Source organism: Chrysemys picta, chromosome 7 (genome assembly GCF_011386835.1).
Source record: "Chrysemys picta bellii isolate R12L10 chromosome 7, ASM1138683v2, whole genome shotgun sequence".
NCBI lineage: Eukaryota > Metazoa > Chordata > Testudines > Emydidae > Chrysemys > Chrysemys picta.
Window position 1 is genome coordinate 44,606,101 of NC_088797.1, and position 19,054 is coordinate 44,625,154.

Consider the following 19,054-nt stretch of genomic DNA (forward strand, 5'->3'; position numbering starts at 1 on the left):
TTACTGTTAGCAATATACATCATTAGACTGGGAAGGACAGAATTAATGTCATGTGTGGAACTCTGGCCCTGGCCCTAGGAGTTACAGGGATCTAAACAAAGTAACAAATGTGTGTCAATATTGGCTTCCTCTGTCACAGGCTGTGGTGGCATTCCACCTTTAATTTTTTTTTTTTTTTTTTTTTGAGGCACTGTTGCTGCCCTGCTCCCTCTCCCCCAGTTTCTTTGGACTGGGACAGGGCCAGAAGATGCAGCCAAAGCACAATGTTCTACGTGGGAGAAGGTGGCTAGAGAATTCTGTCATGAGCTATTGGTCTGATGTTCGGGTGGGACATGTACATGCACAGTGAGATGGCATAACTTTTTAACCCTCCCATCCCCGAGATCAGTCTCCTACCTCATGAATTCCTCTTTGCATTTCAGCAGCCAGTGTTGCAGTTGGCAGGAGGTTTCAGTCAGCTCTTGCATTCCTTTCCCCATATCACAGCCCCTCTCTAAGATTGCAGAAGGGTGGATCAGTGGTACTATATCCCTTTTAAGAACATGTAGCTCATTACAGCAGTGCTGTACAGGGGACTTTGTTCTCTACTCAGTGTGTGCATACAAATCCACTAATATTGGAGCTGCCTTCTGCAGTGAAGGCTGGTCTAAAGTCATTGAATATGTTTATCTGATTCAGCTTTGCCAAGCAGGAATAGACAGTGAAGGGGAATTTTTTTTTATTAATTCAGGGAACTAAATCAGTGAGGGCCAACTTTTGAGGTCCTAATTTGGGTAAATTTCTACTGATTGCAATGAGTTTGTTTTAGATTTACAATAGAGACCTAAGAGTGTCCATTCAAAGTCTCAGGCTCCCTGGACAGTTCTCAAAAACAGTTTGTAGGAGTATGGACATGGAATTTGGCTCCTAATGATGTTATAGCAAAAGCAAGAAAAGCCTCTTTAAAACACCATCAATCATTCTGGTTGTTCTGTTACCCTCTCCCAAGTACCAATATCGTATATATTTGAAGCAGACCGGACAAAGCATGAGAGACTCTGCAGTAGGGAACCATCCTGCTCTGGCCCTAAGAAATGAGCTGTTCCTTTTTTTTTTTTTTTTTTTCCCTCAGGTTTCTGTATTAAAAGTAGTACTCATAAAATGGGGTGTGTTTTGTTTCCTGAGCTTTTTGACTATGGAAGCTGACTGTGTTTTACTTGTGGAACAGTGCCTTTTCGCAGTTAAGCTCTGATTACATTAAAACCCCAAGATTACCAGAGGCAGAGTTCCAAAATCAAAGAGAATTTCTTTCTTTCAACACTACCCTGTTTATGGTTCCCAGGCATTGCAACATCCTTCACTGAACCTGTATAAGAGGGTTATTTCAAATAATTTTTTTAAAGCTGTTTATAGAAACTGACTTTGTGTAAATATTTAAATTTTCTTTTAACAAATAGGGTAACTTTAAAAAAAAAAAACCTCTCTTCAAAGAGAACGTTCTGATCTGTTGAGTCAGAAGAAAGGGTCATCATTGGCTTGATGAGTAAATAGTTTGCAAAACAAGTAATTACAAAAAACTGTATAAATGTGTGCATCATCTCCACATCCGCAGACTAATTTTACGTAGCTTTTTAAATCCTGAAAGCATAGTTGAATGTTAGGGGCACATATTAGGTAGGGTTTACCCAGGTTGAATAGTCTTTTACAGAGACCACATCCTTGGTTATGAAAGCTAAACTAACCAGTAAAATATATTTTAGCCTCTGTGTTAAAAATACACCTCTATCCCGATATAAATTGACCTGATGTAACACGAATTCGGATATAACGCGGTAAAGCAGTGCTCCGGGGGGGGGGGGGGGGGGCGGCGCACTCCGGTGGATCAAAGCAAATGCGATATAACGTGGTTTCACCTATAATGCGGTAAGATTTTTTTTTTGGCTCCCGAGGACAGCATTATATCGAGTTAGAGGTGTATTTGCACAAGTTATACAAAGCCACATGAAACTTTTTCTTACACCATCACAGTTTCTTGCCATGTTAAGTTAGTAATACAGTAATTACCTGAAGGAGCTCTGGATGAGTTTTCATTATACAATGCTGACTAGCTCTAGATTGTACATTGATATTTGGTTGATACATGTGCTGTCTCTCTGAGAAAAAGTATGGAGAAGTCTTGCATCTCGCATTAGTCTGACCTTGCTGTGGCAAGATCAAAGCCAGCCACATCTGTTCAATGGTGCATGTCCTCCTTGAGATAAAAATATATGGAACCAGAATGTCTTTCCCATGTTGACTAAATCAAGGTATAGAGAACCTTCTCAATCAAGCTAGAGCCTGTTAACTATCTTGAGTAGGTAAGTCCCTGGCAGACTGTGAAGAACTACAAAAGAATCTCTCAAAACTGGGTGATTAGGCAACAAAATGGCAGATGAAATTCAATGTTGATAAATGCAAAGTAATGCACATTGGAAAACATCCCAACTATACATATAAAATGATGAGGTCTAAATTAGCTGTTAGCACTGAAGAAAGAGATCTTGGAGTCATTGTGGATAGTTCTCTGAAAACATCCACTCAATGTGCAGCGGCAGTCCTGTGGAACTCCTTGCCAGAGGATATTGTGAAGGCCAAGACTATAACAGGGCTCAAAAAAGAACTAGATAAGTTCATGGAGGATCGGTCCATTAATGGCTATTAGCCAGGATGGACAGGGATGATGTCCCTAGCCTCTCTTTGCCGGAAGCTGGGAATGGGCGAAAGGATGGATCCCTTGATTACCTGTTCTGTTCATTCCCTCTGGGGCACCTGGTATTGGCCACAGTCAGAAGACAGGATACTGGGCTAGATGGAGCTTTGGTCTGACCCAGTATGGCCGTTCTTATGTTATGTTCTTATGTACCTGTTTACAAATGTCCTATGGAAGATTATCTCTGCTCTTTCAGAATTGTGAATGAGTGAAATGCCATGTGGTGGTAAAAACAGACTTCATGCCAATATCCACTTCTTGTCCACTTTAGAGCTTCATAAAAGGAGGTTTCCTATCTTTCCTCTCTGGTTTCCTCTGCTAACATTTAGTGATGCAATTTTTTGTGTGATTTGTCTTGTAGAGGGCTAAAGCCAGTGCCTGATGAAGAGGTTATTGAATTGTATGGTGGTACCCAGCACATCCCACTGTACCAGATGAGTGACTTCTATGGCAAGGTATTGTAGGCAGCACTTCAGTGCATTCTTTAAAACTGATATGTTGGCTTTTACTATCAGCTGGGAACCTTGCTGTGTAAGGAATAAGTGAGAGTGACTATAGCTTCTTCCAGATTAGAAAAGGACAGCACTAGCCAGTTTAAACACATTCTGCTTTTGTGGGAATTTACCCCAGAGTTTATTCAAGGGGGTATAGAAGCTGAGATCTGCCTGTGGAAATGTGTTTTTTTAAATTGTTGGGGTATTGGTTCAGGACTCAATGGCTCTCGATGAAGTATGGTGTATTTCACATTCAGGTCACCCATTCAGTTCCAGCCCGCCTCATTAATGACAGTCATCAGGCCATTTAACAGCAGTTGATATCTGCAAAGAGCCAATGTGTGTGTGTTCTCTAGTGAACAGGCATCCCAGGCATAGCTTGATTTACATCAAATCCACCCAGGTACCAACTATGCTGGGATGCCTGTTCATGATTTAAATCACTAGTCAGGAGGACTCGATTTAATCATGGATTTTTACATAAAAGTGCATTCTTGTTGATTGTTATAACCTTAATACATATTCTTCACAACTCAGAGATAGATGTAGGTTTCATTTTTAGAAGGTGCACGCTATACATTTTTAAAGTGATTTATTTTGAAAACTTTTCAGAATAGTTTTACAGCTATATCAGAAAATGAATGATTGTTTGGTTATTTCATTTACCAAAGGTTATTGAAGCAGAGATTTATGAAGTCATTGGGAGGTGAACTATCTCCAATTCAACAGGCTAATCATTAATATTTGGAGGATTATCTTGCCCTGCTGTATTCGGAGGAGAACATCGCCAGACAGACATTTAAATTGTTTTATTTAACTAAAACAATGTTATGTATTCTGGATTTTTTTTCTCCAACAGCAAACATATAATATTTTAACAAAACAAGCATATGACTTTTTTTGAATTTAATTAAACATTCAAGTTTTTTAAAGTCAGGCTTGTTTTTGTTAAAATTGTTTTAAACTAAAATAGTTAAATGAAATAGTCAATTTTTTTTTTAAATATGTCAGCCAGGTCAACATGAGAAACAAAATATTGGCTTCTGCAGCTAACTCAATTGTCTTTGCCTTCATTTTCCTGTTTGTTCATAATTGGAAAAGAAAAACAAGCTTTCCTGCTTTTTCAGGCCCCAAACGATTTCTCAATTTGGAATGAATTAGTCCAAAGGAAGAAAATATTCTTTCTACACTGGCAGAAGAAGCTACTGTTAAGTGAGATTATCACTTCAGCAGTCTCTGAATCCAAGTGCTTAAGTGACTTCCACCAGTTCACTGGTGTGACTTTCTTTAAAACATCAGCAAACATCTATTTCTTGAATGGTTCACCCTTAGCTCTGAAGTTTATTATAGTTGGCATTATGGAGGGATGATGGCTATGACATGGACATCCAGCAAATTCCCTCTTCTTCAGCAGTTAAGCTTTGACCCCGGTACCGAGTATTGAGAATATTTGCAAGAAAATGAACTGGAGATAGTGCTTGTCCCATTTTTTTTTTTTTATGCTTGTAATTTAACTCTGTCATTGCATATTTCTCTTTTTAAGATCTCACTCAGTTCCTTCCAAATTTCAACAGCATCAGCATAAAACAGCTATTTCCCTGCACTTTGTTCAAAGCTACAGAAATAGGCTTCAGGGAACTCCGCATGTGTTCAACATTTCTCTTAAGCCCAATGTTGAGAACTTTGGCTGTGACAGTGCCATCTATTTTGTCATGATTTTGTTCACAAACTGTCATCCGATTAGGATAGTGCTCAAAACAGTCGGCTACTGAGTTCCATTGCACGTCTTGTGGGAGAGTGAGCTTGGTTCCTCCCACTTTTTTCAGAGCAGCTGTTGCAAAGTGGTTTACAGAGTATTTTGCAATTTCAACATTAGCCTTTATTTCTGGAACACTGAAGTCTTTAACTAGGAGGTGCATCAAATGAGCACTGCAACAGCTTGGGACTCCCTTCTAAATAATTTCTTCTCCTCTTGGATACATTTGCAGCATTGTCTGTGACTAAGCTGCGTACTAGACATTTGATTTTTTTTTTTCAAAGTTTGTTATAGCTTTTACTGCTACATCTCTACCCCGATATAACGCGACCCAATATAACATGAATTCAGATATAACGTGGTAAAGCAGCGCTCCAGGGGGGCGAGGCTACGCACTCCGGTGGATCAATGCAAGTTCAATATAACGCGGTTTCATCTATAACACAGTAAGATTTTGGGCTCCCGAGGACAGCATTTATATCGGGATAGAGGTGTACTTCTTGTAAGTATTCTGCTGTGTGTGCATTTCCTGATGTATCAATTGTTTCTGTAAGGAAGACATTCCTCCCTTCTGTTGTCACACAAGCACATACAACTGGATCATTGTGGAAATTGCTCCACCCATCAAGACTCAGGTTAACAATTTTACCCTCTAGACTTTTGCACACTGCTCAATTTCTCTTTCATACACTTTATCCAGCAATTTGCCTGGGACATCTGCTCTGTTGGGTGGACTGTATCCTGGTATTAATGACTGAACCATGTTAATGAAGTATGGGTTCTCAATAATATGGAAAGGAGAGTTTGTTGCATAAACAAACAGGGCAATTTTTTCATCAATTACCTCTTTTTGTAATTTGCTAGTTCTCATCACAAACTTACCTATGGTTGTTTCTGGATGATGGAGATTTTTTTTTTTTCTTTTCCTTTTTGCTACAAGTGATATACTGTGGCCACGTGACATACATGATGTGACTGAAACACTATCATTGGCACATAACTCTGAAACTATAGAAAATGGTGGTGATCTTGAAGGTAGAGCGTCTTCAGAATCCTGTATGTTGAGGGTGGATTCTCCTAAACAAAATAAGTCAATGCAGTTATTTAATGATTATTACCATACTGCTCATTTAGTATTACTCATTACATTCACTGACACTCAGTACTACTTTAAAGGTGAAATTGTAAAAAGAAGATCTGCCTATTGCAGATATTTATTTTTTGATCACAACTGCATCTAAAATGGTAGTACCATAGAATAACAACTATATATTTTTTTCTCAAACATGAGAATTGAAGGAAGACGGGCAGTCCTTAAGAAAGAAGTATGAAATAAAAAAGTTTACCCCCGAAGATCCTGCATGTTCAGACATGTTCCTTTCATCTTCAACACAGCTTCCTCCTGAGAAGGAATACTTCTCATGATGTTTCGTTCGGGCAACCAGACCTTGCATTTCTTTGTTGTGCTGTTTGCATTTTGCACACATGCCTGTCTTACCCACAGGTAGAGGAACTTAATTAAAATATTCCCAAACTGGGCCTCTTTTATGGCCTGCTGCCATTATAGGTTTTCCCTTCTAGTGAGGGAAAGTTATGGTAGATCTCAAATCAATGAAGGCTACCCTCAAAGACCTCAAGACTTCTGGAATATGCTGCTCAAACTGTTTAACATTTGTTTCTACTGCCTGTCCCTCCTGCCTCACATTTATCTCCAGACTTCTCCTTGTCCAGATCTATTCCGCCCCCAACAATCTTCTATTCATTGAACTTTTTGAAACTTTTCACTTTTAGAGAGAGGTTCTGTGTACATTGCAGAGGGACAATTGGGTTGAGGTCTGTTATTTCTCACCTATTTATTTATTTATTTTTTATTTTATTTAAAAAGATTTTTGCTGTTAACAAGCATGTTGTCTCTGGAGACACACATCCACAGTTTGAGAACTGCAAAACTAAGCATCTTTGATGTTATCTTCTAGACTGAGCACTGAGTTCCATTGAGTAGATAGAAAGATTAACCTAAATAATCTATACAGAAGACCCTGGAATCCCATAAGATTGGGTCCCTAATTCATGAACTATTGGAACTCATTTACAAAACTTTTCTTAAACATTACATGAATATATTGTCTCATATTACAGAATTAGAATTTATAATCCCTATTCCATGATGAGCTACATTATAGCTCAGATATCTTTAGGGTTTTTTCACTCAAAAAGCATTTTTAAATGTTAAATATAAAAAGCATGTTGGATTTAATACTTCCATTTGTCTTGAATACTATTTCCAGAGAATGAATGTGCATCGGTTAACCTTGAGCCTGCATTATTATTCAAGTGCATGTATGAGCAGCACAGACAGCCAGAGAAATCCATCTGCCTTCAGCACTGCATAGGGCTCCAGAAACTGCTTTTTAATTATTCTCTGTGGATCAGATTCGCTGTGTTTGGGTTTTTTGCACAGTCAGAGGTCTGGCAATATTAAGTTTCTTCCACTGGCACCTTTCAATTTTGTCTACGTTGGCTGAAAAGGAGCTGGGCTGGAGTCAAATGTTCTTTTTGGAAGAACTGTCTAGCTTCGTGCCATGGAAGCTTTGGGAAAAACTAAGTTCATAAATCCCACCCCCAATCTCATTTCAGACCCTGAGTTAGTTCTGGCATTGGTGAATCATCTGGTAGCTGAACTGCAGGCTTCCTCAAAACATTCTAGTAATATCCCTGTAAGTCAGTTGTGCTAAGTCAACAACCCAAGGTCACTTTGATTTCTCTATCATGGGAAAGGCTAATCTGAGCTGTTAGCCCTTTGGAAAAGCAAATACTTTGTGTCCGAGAATTATTCACAGCTCTTAAGTTGCGTGTATGTCTGTTTAGAATGTGAAATATGTGTACCCACAGTACTCATAAATGTAACTTTTTGTGAATAGCAAACTTCCAATTTTTTTTGACTTGCACCTGCTTTAAGTATGAAGTATAGCTACAGTAGTACTTGTGCTCTAATATAACTAGCTACCTTTCTTTGTGATCTCTTAGACACGTTAACATTTTCATTAATTTTTTTCCTTTTGTTCCCATTTTTGAGACCAGGGAGATTGTTTTACTTATTTTATTTTAATTCTTCCCCCTTTTCACAAGGAGAATCTTCCTTTGGTGATGAGCAATGAAGATCTGGCTTGTTCAGGAGCCAGTCAATGATACTCTGTGCATGTTAGAGAGACAAGGTGGGGGAGAATTTTTTTTTAAATTTTTATTTTATTTATTTTTACTGGACCAACTTCTGTTGGTGAAAGACAAGGTTTTGAGCTTACATGGAGCTCTTCTCCAGGTCTGTGCATGTGTGAGACACGTGCAAAGGCCCCTCAAATATCACCGAACGTACTCCAGTCCCTACTGGGAAATCGGGACTTAAATTTGCTCACATGTTGGGAAATCCATGGTAGATTTTATTATTGACTCTTGCTAGTAGGCAGATGACTGACACTTAAGCATGTTAAGAATTTATTACATGGATTAAAGGGCTAATGTGTATAATGCTTTTTATGGTTCCTTCTGGAAACTGCCCTGCCCTGGGCTAAGATGAGCACATCAGTTTTAGAGAGGGTCAGGTTTATTTTATGAAACTAGAAAAAATGGAATTCTCCCTCTTCAGCTTGTTTATGCAGTGTGGTTCAACCAAGTTTGTCAAATCTTAATCATAATTAGGAGAAAAGTCTATTTTCTTATTCCCTTCCAGACTTTTAATATTATCATTCCAAACACAACAGTACATGTTGCATAAGATTTGTGTCAGAAAGACCTGGAGATGCAACAAGTCTCTCATCTGCCATTAGGTATTATTTCTGGTTCAGCAAATTCTCTCTACAGTATCTTTCACAGCTGAATGCAAACTTTTAAACTTCCTGTGTCTGTAGTGTACTTCGAAGGAATTATTCAATTCTAAATGATTAAAGACCAATTGAATTAAATAAAATGCATAATGAGAGAATTGGAAGTCTATATTAGAATCAGAAATATAGAACGTCAGCACAAAGGTCCTACAAATACTTTCCGAGGAACTAAAGCTAATGTTTTCTATGCTTCTGCTGATTGCTTACTAATTAAAACAGATTCCCCCTAAACTCCTGAAGTTTATCACAGATGTTTGGCTTGCCTTCTTAGTTTCTAACCTGGACCTATAAGGTATTTGTTAAAATCACTGTGCACAAATTTAAATTCCTTTGACTCTCCTTGCTGTAAAGGAGGAGAAGAAATTCCCTCACCATCACTTCATAGCTACACTGGATCTCTTTTTAATGATCACTTTCTAAGCTATGGGGGCTTGCAGTAAGGAGAGCAAAATCACTTTCAAAATCCATTTGTATTCTTTCTTGAGCTGAATATTTGCAGTATCCTTTGAAGAGCTATGAGACAGTTCGTGTCAGTGGATAGTAAATCCATAAGGATTTACATGCTTTTTTAGTTCAGAGGTGTAATATTGTGCTCTGAACTTCCAACTTTTTTTTTAAAGCCTGGAAGGGAGAAGCATTAGAAGGGGGCTTGACTAAAGTATATGAATTACATTATGGAGGGCGTAGCAGAAACTGATCAGTCCCTCCTCCTTGTTATACAACTCCCATAGTATGAGGAGATGAGTATTCAGTTACTCTGTGGAATGCACTGTAAAATGAGGTCATGGAATAAATACTGTATTTTAAAATGGGTTAGGTAATTCTATAACCAAGCTAAAATATAAATAAACCACTTTGTGGTCTAATCTCATAGACTTTAACATCAGAAGAGACCATCATGATCTCCTTGCCATAAGTTCAGGACAGAATTCTTCAGACGCCTCTTGACATTCTGTTGCTGCATACATGCATTCTATGGGGTTTTGGTTTTCCCCTGAAGTATCCATTATTGACCTCTGCCAAAGGCATGGCATTAGTCTTGATGAACCAATGGTCAGATTAAATAGACAGATTCAGTATTCTTGTCATCTTAGTAGTGCCAGAATGCTCTTGTGCAATAAATATAATTAAATCTCTTCATACTGAAAGATGAAAAGTAATACAAGTTGTTAAATCAGTTAATAAAGAAGGTGCTGTCTCTTGGATTAGATGTAAAAATAGGTCCTTATTACTTCTGGTCATTAACAATTGCATGATGCTTTTGCAAGAGCAAAGGTCTCAACATGAGTCTCCTAACCAAATTCCAATCTAGGTAGCTATGTTTTATCAATTAAAATGTCACTTGTATTTTAACACTCTTGTAATAGATATCATCTAATACAATGGATGAACCAATGGACTCTTCCATCTGGGATGAAATGGAACAGTATCTTAACTTAATTCTGTGCAGGTTGCCTGGATGCAACACTTCTTTGTGGCTTGGTTTGAGGAACTGGCACATAGTTTCCCTCAGTAATGACTAGCCATGGAGGGGGAGGAGGAGGAGGAGGAGCTGTCATTGAGCTCTGTGGTAGTGCTTTTGTCACCATGGGATTGGGGACACTAAACATCTGGAAAATGTTTCTGGAAACGTTCTATCTCTTGTGCCTGATGAAAGATGCCTACTGCGTCTAGAGCGTTTGATGACATACATTTCTTAGTGAGTCAGCACTCACCCTCTCTCCTTCAGGCGTACAGGCCTTCTATGATCACTTCCTCATATCTGAATACTATGTGTGTATACTTTCCATGTTACTGCCTTTATATGCATTGACTTTGAGGCCATGGACATGCTGGAGCGTGCTGGGCCTATAGGTCTCTATTTGCTAGGGAATTTGTTTATGGGTCAAACTTCCAGGCTCTGGGGTATGCAATTAGTGCACAGATATCCTTAATAGCTAGAGTCTTGAGCAGTTCTAAGCACTTCCCAAACTGCTTTTCCGTCACCAGATGTCTTTAATTATTCTTACAGCCACTCTGGCACTAGACAAATGAAAAGCTAAATTACTTATTCATCTGCAGCTCTCAGGAGAGATTTGGGAATCTCTCTTCCAAATTTTGTACGTCAGAAAGAGATGCAGTGGTGGTTATTTTGTATCTGTGTTCTGGCAAAGTCCTGTTGTATTTAAGAAGAGAGAGCGCTACATGTATAAAGCTAGCAAATTGTATTAAACTAGAATTCCTGGTCCAAAAAACTGCTGTTTGACGATGCGATCTCTAGAGTAACATCTACTCACCGCAGGGCCAAATTAGGCCCATAGACATTTAATTTTTTATTACTAATTTTATAACTTTTACAATAAACTCAGCCTTTGTATAATTAATGGGCTTGAAATAACTGGGGAGCTATCACATTGTGTGGCATGAGTTTTCTGACCATTGTTATCTTTTGGGCACACATTGTTTAAATCATTTTGCTACTTGTTGATCAGTTAAATACCATCTGAATCCTCACCAGGAGAATAATTAAGCATAATATTTTGAAGTGTTGATGCCTTTGCATCTGAGAGTCTTGAAACACATCATAAACATTTAACTAAGCCTCCTGGCATTCTTGTGAGATGGATAAGGGGATTTACAGGGATACCTGTAGTCCCTTCGGGAGTGGAACACAACCATTTCTCAGTGCACTGCAATGTTGTACAGCAGTTCTGAACATGAAAGGAAGAATTCTGTATTAGGTTGGCTAATTCCCCATATCTTATAGAAAGTGCTGTGGTTATCTAATGACCACAGTGGTCAGGAAACCTGTTTTGTCAAGTGCTCCAAAGAACTCTTACATTATATAAGTACCTAATTTAAGGGCAGAGTGTCACCTTCTAAGTCGCTGATGCATCCAGCAGTACCTAGGCTTGCTTTGGAGGTCTCATCTGGAAACTGATGTTAGCCAACCTAATTAGCTTGTGAAGCTCGGTGGGAGGGCAGGGGTACAAGTTTTATATGCGCACACACACACACACACACACACACACACACACAGGCCTTTAATTGGCATGGGAAACCATTCTGAACTCTTTAACACCACATTCACAGCTTTCTTGCAATTTCTAATACAACTTTTTTTGCCCTTCTGATCAGGGTCCTTCAATTAAACAATTCATGGACATCTTCTCCCTTCCTGAAATGACCCTGCTCTCCTCTGTCATTGACTATTTCATAAATCATGGCATTGAGTTTGACCAGGTTCATCTTTACAAGGACATATCTGTGAGTATAAGGAACACTTGAAATGCTGATGTAACAGTGTGTATATGGCACAGTTAATATTATGTCTTTTTGTTGTTACTTGTGAACTCTGTACTATCAAACTCAAGATTTATTATTTCTAACATCTAGTTTTTTAATTGGGGAGCCTTGGTGCACATACAGTGCTTTTTAAAAAAAAAAAAAACATTTGAGATCTTTGTATACTATTAGATCACTATATTATTATTTTAACATTTATTTTGGTAGTGTTTAGAGGCCTGCTAGGTCAGGGCCCCAAAAATGACAAGAGTTGAATTATTTAATTCAACGTGCTTCAGGAAGTCCCAGCTTTTATTTGTAGACCATTGTCTGATCCTCCCTTATTTAAAAGGGGCAATTTAAAAAAAACAAAACAAAAAAACAGACCCTCACCTCTCCAAAAAACCACCCCAAAACCTTAGCATTGATCTAATTTTTCTGATGTTGCCCACCAATATGGGCAGGATATCTTTTCACTCACGTGAGGGGATTATTGACTAGCCTAATGGCTTGGTTGTATTCTGAATTTTCAGTTAATTTATAGGTAAAATTTTGGTGAGTCCCATGCGTCCTTTGACCTAGATAGAGCCCTAAAAGACTCCAGGTCTCCCCCATGTAGGACATATGGTTTCTCCTCCATGGGCAGGGGCTCTCAATTCCTACTTGATTAAGTGGGGTCTTATGAGAAGCAGTGTGCAAATTTTCACCTAAAGGTAAGGACTGCATCACTGCACTTTTTGTCTTCCCTGTGGGGAAAAAAGAATGTTCTAACTCCAGGTAAAATCCTAGTGAAAAAAGGTAGTTCAAGGTAAACCTGGTTTACCTCAACCTGCTAACGTGTGAAAACTCCAACTGCTTTGTCTTACTTAACTTATGTTCACTAAGATTTTTACCTTGTGTTAACTCCTCGTTTTCCTAGGGAAGATGCATCCTTTCAACCCATAGTATTCCGAAGTGTAAGAACAACTGGACAAGGGCTAACTGATGTTGTTCTATTTTACTCTGTGGCGTTAGTATCCTACTGGGGTGATTGGAGGATGGACAGGTTTATCCTGTCTTTATGAGGTTATGTGATAAGAGCATGGATAGTTTGAGTATCACCTTTTTATAATTAGTTGCAAAATACAAAAAGATCTGTGAGCTAAAAGATGTTGGTGTTTCGAAACACCGACTGAATGTTTACACTTCAGAAAATGGGAAGCTTTGTTCTAACTTGAATCTAACCTAGAGTTTTCTATTGAGCTGATGTTCAGATTTAAAATATAGGTATTTGTATGATCAAAACATGGAATATTTTTTTCTCTTTCTGCTGTTAAAGATTAAAAAAAAAAATCTGTATACAGTTGGTACTAACTTAGTGTCTGGTTATTTTAAACATTCTAAAGGACAATTCATTAAGTAGATTAATCTGAAGATATGCTTTTCACCATTACAGTCTATGAAATTTTCTCCTTGTGTAGCAGATGAAAGTATATAAAACAGCTTTGTAATTTTCAGCTTCTGGGAGCTGTCCTACCAATGTTGTAATATACAGGGCAGGGGAAAGACTACAGAGATGAATGTACATAGCATATTTTATTTTAGTACTTGAGTGGCTGGATATCAAGGTGGCAAAGGCCTTCCTGAATTGCATTAAACGTGTTTAGTCTGGTTTTGGAGCGAGTCCTGAGGAGTCAGTCGATGGTTTCATCAAAGCCATTGGATGGATCTACAACTTGGGACCAAATGACTGTACTATAGGTATAAATAAGCACATTTAAGACAATGCCATTTATTAATGGATGGCAACAATATTCACTACAGTATGATCCAGAAGAACGAGTGCACTGTCAGATTCTTAAGTTCTAATCCTGGCTGTTGCGTTGGTTTGCTCTTTGGCCTCAAGTTACTTCACCTTATCTTCTGCAGTTTCTCATGTGTATAAAGTGGATGCTTACAGCATATACCTCACTGGGTGCATTGTTTGGGTTGATATCTGCTCAGCATTCTGAACACGTAAAGCACAATAATTATTAATCATCCTGCTGTGGTGTGTTCTGATGGGTGTCCAACGAATGCAGAATGGGGGGCAGGGGGAATCTTGTCTGAGTTGAGGACTGAGGGTAAATATACTTCTTTAAAACCTTACCTGTTCATGTCACTACTCCCTGAGGCTAATTCTTGTGTTTTGGAAGGCAAAGAATCTGCCAGGCATGGTTCAGAATGTTATTCAGCAAAGTAGGACAGAAGTTCTTGTGAAGAAATAAATACAAAACTCCTCCCACTCTGTTGCTAACTCCTAGAACTGAGCATTCTCAGAATAATGATGCACATACTTTGGTAATAGCTTTGGAAACAAACTGGCAGCCCCTCCACCCTTGTAGGAAATCTTTTTCAGTGAACTAAAAGGTATTTTTAGGATCAGGCTCATGTTGGCAACACTTATCCTAACTCGTGCTGTTAGTGGGCAAGACACATTTATCATGGGCAATGTAAACATTCACGGTTCTCTTGGGGCTCTTCTCAAAGACCTGCTGTCGTCTTTAATATGAAGCTTGGCACTGTGTACTGGTCAAAAGGCCAAATATTAACTGGTTGCCCCAGGAATTAAAGCAAGGGAGCAATTTGTTCACGGGCTCAGGTTGGTCTGCAATCTTGGTATTGGGGGACAAAGCGCATAACTGTTTATTGGCCCTGCCATCCTTCAGAGAGCTTTTCTAACATCACGTGGCATCTCCCAGGGTTTTCAAGGTTCCAGCTGCAATACAACTCCGGGCTCTCTTTTTATTTGTGTGGAATAAGGAGTCTGCGACCAAGGAGCCTAGCAAACCTGGCATTCTTTTCTCCACTCTGAATATAGTTTTGGCACATAAGGACTTACTGTTGTCTGCTTGTGTCACCAATGTCAGGTCCTCAGAAGAGCTTTTTCTGCACAGGAGCTTGCACTTGTGGTGATAACCCCATCACTGTTTGGTACCTGTGCCTCTGAATCCAGTAGACTGATCTATTGGTGAATGACATGGGGCAACGGTTTTTAGGGTTTAACCAGATTTTTATCTCTCAACTCCAAATGTCAAAAGACTTGAGTCCAATTTATTAAATTATGTCCCAATGTGCAGTTCAAATCTTCAAACTGTTCCTCAGTCAGCAAGCAATTAAATGGCCTTCGAGTGGCTGCTGAATATCAGCTCTGCCGCCACCACCACAAAGGAACCCTGTAAGCATCTGCTGCTACATATAAATGTTTGTTTAAAATTATTGTAGACCCTGAATATAGGAATCTGCGGTGAAGGGGTACAACACGTGATATGATGGAACGTGTCTGATCTAAAAATGTCCAGTTTAAGCTCCTTAGGAAAAATTTAACTTCCAAACCCTTACAAATGAAAAGTGTGTCTGTAACTCACTCACTCACTCCCCACCCCAACCCCAGAAATTGGTTTTGGCTTTAAAAAACAGAAGTAAAACAAATTTAACAAACACAATCTGAAAATAGGATGGTTTAAAGAGTGACAATCTTGGAACGAATGTGTGCAGCTTGCAGGCCTTGTTAAATGGGGGAGATGTTGGGATTCTTGGTTGGACAGGTCCAAATAGTGCATGGGTGCGGTCTCTTTCATACATATAGGAAAGAGACGGACACCCATCCACTATTTGGGATTCCTCACCTTTATTATATATAATCAATATATTTTTTTTTAATGATCCTTGTTTATACAAGGAGAATTTTTTTGGTATATGGAGTGAAGAACACTATTGTTTCAACACCCCTTAAATCTTGACACAGACACCTGCACAGAACAGGTTAAAATTGAAGTTCTGCATCAGACTAGATGTTTCCTTCAGGAATTTCAGATTTAAAACTCAAAAAGCTGTCGTTTTTCCCCTTTTTTAGGATGCCATTAAAGACGTGCACGTAAAAGGAATGATGTACAAATGGATTGAGAAGGACATGGGTCAGTTAAGTTTAAATTCATTGTTCTTAATTTTCAGTGCTAATGCATATTTTATTGAATGTTTACATGTGTAAATGGATTATTTGGTTTTACAGTACATCACCAGACTAGAACTGATCGTGATAAGGTCATGTTCATAGCTTATGCTTAAGGCTATCCAAGGAGTTGAAAGAGGTATTTTGATATTGACCAAGGCTGTTTTACAAAGGGAAGAACAGTCCTTTCATTCCTCCAGCATTATTTTCTTTGCTTATAAGTTGGGGATATTAGCAGTTAAGTGGAAAATGTACCATATGGGAAGGCCATAGCTATTGTAGATGAGCTTTTTTTCTCTCTTCACTATATAGTCAGCCCTATGACACTGTAATTGTTCGTCTGGTCTTTTCACATTTACCTGCCTCCCAAAAGCACATTAACTCACTTGTGCATGGGGGGTCACAAACTCTTCTAGTATATAAAGCTAGCTTTTAATTTTGTTGTTGCTGTAATTCTCTATTCATCTTGCTTATTATTTCAATAATTATAACGCTGTGTACCCAAGAGTATGGGCCTCTGCATTCCAGGTGACCTTTTTAAAAACCCTCTGGCAAAATTGTAAACCATATGCCGGTGGGAAAAATTGATAGTAAAAGATGATAGACTTGTGTGGGGTTTTTTTGTTTGTTTGTTTTTTTTTGTTTTTTAAACAGAGAAATACATTCTTCATGGGGATGAAACTTATGCTGTCCTAAACCGACTGGTTAACCTCAACAAGAAACTCTTCCTTATTACAAACAGCCCCTTCAGCTTTGTGTGAGTATCGTCTGTTACGAAAATATGAATCAATGGTTATAACTGCATGCATTAGACTACGGTTTGGGGCCTATTTTCCTCAATGAGGCTTTGAAGGTAGTAAACTGGCTGTTTTTAATGGGACATTTCAGTGGAATTGTATTCGATTGGGGGAAGAGAGCAGTGGCTTGTGGTAAAAGATTATTAAACAGGCATACCATACAAGAGTTCTTTTGTCTTTGAGGGAGCTGTTATTCTGGCTTTCTTTTGGGGCTGTGACTGGCCAGTATTATTTTGCCATCATTTTTACTATTGATACCAACAGAGTAATATCTCCTGAGCCAGCAGACTTGCTCTGCTTCCTGAAGACACAGAGTTGCTGAGCTTTGAGGGTAGGGTAGAGGGAGAATTCCTTAGTCATGGTAGGAGTAAGTTAGTGATCAACAACTGATGTGCAACTCCTATGTGCAGTCAAATGGAGTCAGAAGTTTTTTGAAGTCTCTGTGCTTCAAGACTTACTACATTTAAAAAAAAATTGTTTTAAGCCCAATTGAAATTGGAATATTAACTTTTCCACCTGTTTGCAGAGATAAAGGAATGAAACATATGGTTGGCAAGAACTGGCGGGACCTCTTTGACATGGTCATTGTGCAAGCTGATAAACCCACCTTTTTCACTGATAGACGCAAGTATGTTCCATTGTAGTGTGTTGCACTGCTGCATTGTGGCTTGTAGAACTTTTCCGAAGCAAACATTTCCCTCTGCTTTCTCTCTCCACCCATCTCAAAAGTATTGTTGTTATCAAAACTGTCCACACTCTTGGGGGCGGGTGCGAGTATGTGAGTGCCTGTGTGTGTGTGTGTGTGTGTATTAGATCATAAATTCTAAGCCTGGTGCAGAATTGGGTCCCCTGCTTCCCGATATTCATTAGCTAAATGCATCTATTATGGCAAATATATTCCTCCGTTAATAAAAAGCAGTTCTATTGAAATCCTAAGCAGAATTTGTTCTTAAATTTAGGGCATTTAACAGAGTTAAATCAGAAGTTTTATGGTACAGGAGAAGAAATGGAAAGGAACAGAATAGCAGAATGCTTTGTATGAAAGCTGAATATGCCTGGACATTGTATAACTTGTGAATGTGCCAATTCTCCCCGCCCCCCCGGCTGCACTTAACAAGCCTTCCAACAAATGGCAAAGTAACTTAAGTTGGGTGGTTTCTTAATTACTTGGTACTTTCACCCTGTATGTGGTGGTGGTGGTGGTTTAATTTTTATTCCTTATTTCTCTTTTTAGTAACTCTTATACTTGGCGACTAAAGAAAACATTCCTAGGAACACATTTCTGACATATCCGTTTTTTATTTTTTATTGGTAATGATTTCCTTTAGACTTGCAAAATAAGAAGGGAGAAGTGGTCATGCTGGCTCTTGAAAACAGATATAGAGATCCTGTATCTTTTTACAGTGCTGCCTCAACTTATGAATGGCACAATTTTATTCTATTATCAAGAGCAGAGAATATTCTTTTTAATCCAGCCATTAGCCCAGTTAAGAGTGGAATTGTTCAGCGTTTTCCCCATTCATTAAGCATATTTGCTTGCTTTTTTTTGCAAACCAAAAACCTGATCAGTTTTTATTGGCTTGGATAACTATTTTTTTAATTACTGCATATTTTTGCAAGTCTTTATCTGTAATGCTGCTGCTGTTCATGATGAAAGTGCAGGATTCAGTTATTGTGCTCACTTAGTTAATAGTGCACATCTACTCTGAACAAAACACACCCTCTGAACACAATTAGTAGCCTTAGCAAAAAGGTCCTGGACATAACAGACCATGAAAATTAGGTTGCCCTCTTATCTGCTACCTAGAGATATTTCAAGGCATAGGTGAATTGGGAGGTTCGTTTTGAGAAGCTTGTGCTGATGCTGTCCATAATTTAACTGTTTTCTGCCTACCTAAAGAACTTCACTATCTAGTGCTCTAAAGCCAGCATCTTTCACCAGCATTACATTAACTTTAAAGCCCATTTCCTAGTAGTATAAATGTTCACATCAATCGACAACAGTGAACCAGTTTAACTGTTTGTGGCGACCTGTCGTGGCACTGTGACAGGCCACCTACGCTGCCTGGCTTCAGGCTAGCCACTGCCTCCTTTTCTTCTCGCTCAGCTTGGCTCTCCCAAACTTCCATCCTGGTTTGGTTGCTTCGGCGACTTGGCTTTCCAG

General features: G+C 38.8%; 1 protein-coding gene across 1 annotated transcript in view; it reads left to right on the plus strand.

Annotated features, from left to right (window-relative positions):
- The window catches only part of NT5DC2 (5'-nucleotidase domain containing 2), a 66,011-nt gene that overhangs the window by 20,657 nt on the left and 26,300 nt on the right, over positions 1-19,054 (plus strand). The window contains exons 5-9 of the mRNA XM_005310134.5: positions 3,090-3,183; positions 11,977-12,105; positions 15,998-16,058; positions 16,748-16,850; positions 17,417-17,518. Coding sequence (XP_005310191.2) covers positions 3,090-3,183; positions 11,977-12,105; positions 15,998-16,058; positions 16,748-16,850; positions 17,417-17,518 — 489 coding nt within the window. The remainder of the gene's footprint in view (positions 1-3,089; positions 3,184-11,976; positions 12,106-15,997; positions 16,059-16,747; positions 16,851-17,416; positions 17,519-19,054) is intronic.